The sequence below is a fragment of the Danio aesculapii genome, unplaced genomic scaffold (genome assembly GCF_903798145.1).
Source record: "Danio aesculapii unplaced genomic scaffold, fDanAes4.1, whole genome shotgun sequence".
Lineage (NCBI taxonomy): Eukaryota > Metazoa > Chordata > Actinopteri > Cypriniformes > Danionidae > Danio > Danio aesculapii.
The window spans coordinates 31613-37612 of record NW_026613711.1 but is presented as its reverse complement, the minus strand read 5'-3'; the positions used below and the strand labels follow the sequence as shown (position 1 = coordinate 37612).

Sequence of the window (6000 nt, the reverse complement as noted above, 5' to 3'; positions counted from 1 at the left end):
CCTTTCATATATTCAGAGAGGCTTCATTGGGGCCAGACAAGATGCTGAATATCCCAGGTGTCTCATCAGCCTCAGGAATAAGGTAAAAAATCAATTAGAGCAACTGCAATTTTACACAGACTTGCTTTCTTTTTTCAGGTTGTGGTTTTGTCAGGCAAATCACATCTTCATCTTCAAGTTCTCTTTACACTTTATTCCTTTCTTTTTCTTTCAATATTTCCCAGTGTCAAGGTGTCTAGGAGTATTTTAAAAATTCTTGTACAATAACATGGCAGTGTTGACCATTTCGTCACATCAGCTGGGGTGAAGATTTGCAAGAGGTTGTTGATGACTGAACTCCCTTGCTCCCCTGATAGATCTTTGTGTAAGATAACTTGTAGAACATGTGCATCAAAAAAGGAGGAGCATTAAACATTGTTTCCTACAAGACCTCTAATGCTGTTATTATGAGGAAATAAACTCTCGGTGATGTAACTGAAGCTCATCAAGACAAGGATTCTGTTAAAGAGCTCAAACAAAACAAAGAACCAACAAGAAAAAAACACAACATTCATGTAGACCAAAAAAGACCAACTGTACCATTTTGTAGCCAGCTATCTACCAGAGGGCTGTTTTGTTTGATCATGCAACGTGCAGTATTTGGTTCAATAACATCAAAGATATAAGAATATTTCTATGGTATTTCTCTATTGACACTTACCATGCATTATTAAGATCATCTTTTGAAAAGTCCTCTAATATTTACCGCACAAAAAATAAAGCTTCATTTTTGTACATCCCTTGTACACAACCAAAGAAAGACCACTGACACACAGAATTAGGCAGAAAGAACAAACAATTGAGGTATTCTTTTCCAAATAAACACTGACACATTGAACAAAGAATGTGGACACCATGAAAAGAAGAACCGGTAATCTGAACTCCTAAACGAGCAATACATGACAAACACATGGCTCTTGGATCAAATTGGAAACACCCGCAATGCTAACATGGCCCTACCGTGCTAACAGTTGTATAACTGAACTTGGATATGGAAGCCCCTGTGACCCCAGTGATCTCATCATCACCTTCCCTCCTCTTCCTGTGATTGTGGCACGGCCGCCTGCAACACCCGAAGGTAGCCAAGAGAGCCTTTCGGAAGCGGGTGTTCATGAAGCAGTAGATGATTGGGTTAACGCAGGCTGAGGTATAGGAGAGCAGCTGAATGAAGGAGATGGGAGCTCCAGAAAGTGCACGCTGAGCAGATATTTGGTCGAAAGCCTTCCAGGTGTTGGCAGAGTATAGAGGCATCCAACATACAAAGAACATGGCAACTATAATGATCAGCATTCGGATCACTCGTTTTTTGGCAATGAGTTTGGCCTCTGAGGTGTTGCTTCGTGGACGGTCTGTCTTGACTGTGCCTGAGGTGGTCAAAGCTGAAAGTTCCATAGCGGGAGGTTTCTTTGAGACCTGTATATAACATCCATCGCTCTCATCATGGCAAGATGACAATCCACCATTCAACCCATTCTTTACACCTGTAAATGAAAAAAAAAAATCAGAGTAAATAAAGATGTACAGTTACCCTATACTGCATCTGTCCACAATCACTCTGACTGCTCTTCTGGACTTTTTGGCTGTTTACAAACATTTTCTTAGCTCTCATTTTCAAATCTGTAAAATGACAATACCTGTAAAAAAACAAGCATCATAAACTGACATTTAAGCTAAATTCAAATACCAAAAACACAGTTTGATATTTTTTTAACTTCTTTTTTGCATTATTTAATAAGCAGAGCTGCAGAGATCTCATCTTTGCAATGTATGAGGACACTTCAGATAAATCTGTTTCAATGTGGATTAATATAGATGGCATAATGTTGGTTGTGAAGAACATAACATTAGGGAAAAGAAGACATCTCATTTAAAAAGGAAGTGTTTTGTCACACTGTATGCCTGTGAAAAAAAGGGTGGTACAACTTAAACAAATAACACCTGTATAACCAGTAGTCTATTTAACTATGCATAGACTTGGTTCAGCATGTCCCTATGCGTAGTTCTCCAAAAAATTCATCACTAAAAAAAGTTGTTGCTTTTTCAGCAATACTTCTAATAAAAGATACCTGTGGAGGTCTTTAACTTCAATGCACTGAGAAGTACCCTCTTCCACCTCACTGCAGTTATCTAAAGCTTCTCCCCGAGAGAACTTACATTCAGCACATCAGTGCACAATCAACCTTAACGCTCAGGGAAGTACTCAGCATGACCCTAGTGCATTCAGTATTCACCATGGGAGACATGGGTCAAGCAGCCACTTTCACAAAATGGAGAGAGGAAAAGTCTGTTGAGCATGCCATTTGAGGATGCCAAATAAAAGCATCTACCTTGCTCAAATCTCTCAAATGGCAGGAAACAACTTTTTAAGGGCTCTTTGACATACAGAAACATTAAATCAAATGCTGTTGCAAGTAAACATGATTAGCAATACTTCAATTTACTCTTCCTTGTTTAACTGCTGAAAATTCAAGCCAAATAGATATAATGCACAGGATGAAGTCAGATTCAAGTGCTGAATAAAAAAAAAAAAAACGTTTGATGGAAATGTCTGGTGGTTAAACAAAAATTAAATCTTTTAAATGTTTTAGGTGGTTTATCAAAGTGGACGGGTGTGCTTCAGACTACTTTGAGATTCTGGGTCTTTACACACATACACACGCACACGTGTTCACAAAAATTTCATACCACTGGAGTCTTTTTTCTGCTCCAGCTCAAATTGAATCCCTCTGTAAAGTTCTCTGGATATGAGACCGTAGGCAATTATCATCACCACTCCTGGGATGAAGAACAGAATGGACAGCAACAAGACGTACCTGACAGAGAAAAGAAAATATCTGTAAATGAAAATGCAGTGAATCAATAGAGACAGTATAAAAAAAACAATGAAACCGCTTAACCACTCTTAAGAAGTGAACAGATGAGAACCAGGGAGATGAGTGGAGGCAGGAATGACTTTTCTAGAATCCATTTTCCAAAAGTGTTGCAAGTTCAAGTCAATCATTAATCAACATCAATGGTCTCAAAAAGTGCTTTTGCACTGGGTAGTTAAAACAGCTCTGTTATAGAAACTAGGCACAAGGGCAGTACCTAACCTAGCTTCTCTTTTATTGCCATCTTCCTGGTTGAAATTACACCACCAACTGAAATTCTTGGATTCTCTAAATTCAAGCCAATCAACATATATTTAGACCACGTGTTGAACTGGGTTCAACCCTACTCTGAAGTTGGAGCTAATTTATTCCCCCAAGAAGCAAATCAGTGCTTGTTCGTGCACATGACAATCAAATCACGCAATGTGAATTATAATGGGTGTGATCTAAGTGGCGGGAAACACCAATCCAATGCCAAACAACTGACGAAAAACCTTCTGTGTTGTTGGCTTGCATTGGCTCACATATAGACCAAAAACCTGCACATGAACGTGTCTTTTCACTCCCACAGGGGGCAAAAATCAGTTTTCTCATTCCACAAAGGGACCCTGGAAGATTAAATGTGCACAGACAATGCATAAATAAAGCAGTGTTTAGTATCATTATCACAGTACATGCCACTCAACATGGAGGAATTTGCTTGTTCAAATATATCTGATAATCTAATGATACATATTGGGCCCGTTTCAGAAAGGAGGTTAAGTGAAAACTTGAGTATTTTAACCCTGAAATGAGAGAACTTCTGGGTTTTCCGTTTCAAAATGGCAGGTTTGTTAAACTCGAGAAAGCAAGTCAAGCCTTTTCTGAAAGAGAGGTAACTTTAACTCAGAGTCAGTTACTGTGGTAACTTACTCTGTGAACCTAACCTGGTCAGAAGCAGGTTTTATTCTCTAAACTCTGAGTTTCTGTCAATCTTCTCCCCTTTTTTTGAAGACGAAGCGGTATTTCTTGCCTTAGCCTTACGTTTCCACCCACCTATTTTAATGCTCATTATAGATATGCGGATAAAAACGTTTGATGGAAACGTCATGATGCTTTTGAAAATACGCATAAAAAACATATGCGCATAAATGAGTAGGATAAACTTTTATTCAATAGAAAAGATTCGCCTAAACTACGATGGAAACACTTATACTGAACAAATTACAGTATGTGCATTAAAAAAAGGTTTGTTATAAGATGATCATGTGGTGATGAAAATGTGTGTGAATAGACAAACCAGCAGGCTGAGCACACTGTAAAACATCTTAAATGTTGTTTTGGTCATTCATTCTAAAACACCTTAACCGTTTCAGTATTAGCGTTATTATATTATTAATGACCTCCAGAGCGTCTGGAGCGGGTCAGGAGCATCTGTTCTCCGCGTCTCATAGCTTCAAACGCCACCACGCTTTCAGTGTCAGCATTGTCTTCTGAGGCGCAAGTACATTTATTAAATAAAGAAAAGATTGACGCAGCTTTTTCTACCGCAGTAAATTCTGTTTTTACTGTTGATATTTGGTGCCCGTTTAATCAGGAAGTGACAATTTTGTTCTCTTTGAATCGTGGGATGGAAATGCTGCTTTATCTTTTATGCATTATTCCAGTTTTGCACATAAATTTAATTAATATATTTGGATGGAAACATTGCTATTGCCTACATTTCAGTCACACAAAGAACAAAGTCACATACGAGAATGGCTTGTCCTTTTTTAATACACAATTAGATTCAAATCACAGACCTTCGACAGGGACATGTACTGTAACTAGATTAATGGGATTATTATTCTATCTAAAAACTATTGTTTAGTTCTGCTTACATTCTAAATGTTATATCAACCTCTATTACTTGATCAATAAAAAAGGCAGACACAAGTGCGCTTTTAAATCTATTAAATGGCACCTAGGTTACCCCTTTTTTCAGATTTTATATAAGTGTTTTGCGTCTCCAGAATGTTTCTGTAAAGTTTCAGCTCAAAACACCCATCAGATTTTTCATTATACCTTTTACAAGATTCTATTTTATACGCGCTATTTTATATGCGCACACACAAACACACAGAGAGAGACAGACAAAGCGTGTTTAGCTTTGCACTCTTTTTGCACGCAAATGTGACAGGATACAGGTTAATCTCCACTGCTGTATGGATATCTGTTATGTTAATGAACAAAATAAACCTGATTTTAATGTCCACAAAGCGGGATTGAAGTGTCTTCCTTTATAATTGTTCTGACACACGGCTGTGCTGATGAAGTAAAGCTGAAGTAAATCACTGTAATTCATTACACACGTGCACTGTTTTAAAACATTTTAAACATGTGAAACTTACTCTTGATCACATTTGATGATGATTGATGATCCTAGCGAACTGAACAGACCTTTTATTCCCCATTGCTTTGCGCACGTCTGGTCTTCTTGATATGATTATACACATGACTACATGTTAATACGCGCAGCTGTCAATCAATTCGGTGGGTGGGGGGACCGCACTCCTACGTCAAGTTGCGGTCGGTCTGAAAACCGCTCCAATTGGTCCACAGTTTTTATGTTGTTAAATTGAAAAAAAAGGACTGGGTGTGTTTATTTCACCCCAATATGACAGTCTATACACTATATCTACACACATATCTGTCCAAACAGCTTGAAAAGTAGATTTTTCACCATAGGTGCCCTTTAAAACTGATCAACGTGTATAAAAGTGTGAATGTGTGTAAAAATTTTTTAGAAACGTCACACATAACATTACTTATTTTATTATACTTAAATATTTAAAAACTTTAAATGTAAAATTTCGCATTAACTTGAGCAGCTGTTTTCCCAAGCTAACTGTCTCAGTTTCACTGATGCAGTGGTGTTGCTTTTTAACATATATGGTCATATTTGCTATAACTTTGCATGAGCACATCAAGTTCAGCTGGAGAAAGAAATGGTGATGTCTTTTTTTAAGATGTTGCCATAGTCACTTGTAATGTCTGCGCTCTTTTGATAATGCCTTTTTGAAGTTGCGGTGTGGGCGCTTAACTCTGAGTTAGTCTACTCAAAGTTGATTGA

The 6000-nt window shown here is 37.8% G+C and overlaps 1 protein-coding gene across 1 annotated transcript in view; it reads right to left on the bottom strand.

Moving 5' to 3' along the window:
* Positions 1-203: 203 nt before the first annotated feature.
* LOC130220230 (cholecystokinin receptor-like) overlaps positions 204-6000 on the bottom strand; it is a 30938-nt gene continuing 25141 nt past the window's right edge. Inside the window, exons 3-4 of the mRNA XM_056452605.1 lie at positions 2725-2852; positions 204-1520 (exon numbers count right to left, since the gene is read on the bottom strand). Coding sequence (XP_056308580.1) covers positions 985-1520; positions 2725-2852 — 664 coding nt within the window. The 3' untranslated portion in view covers positions 204-984. The remainder of the gene's footprint in view (positions 1521-2724; positions 2853-6000) is intronic.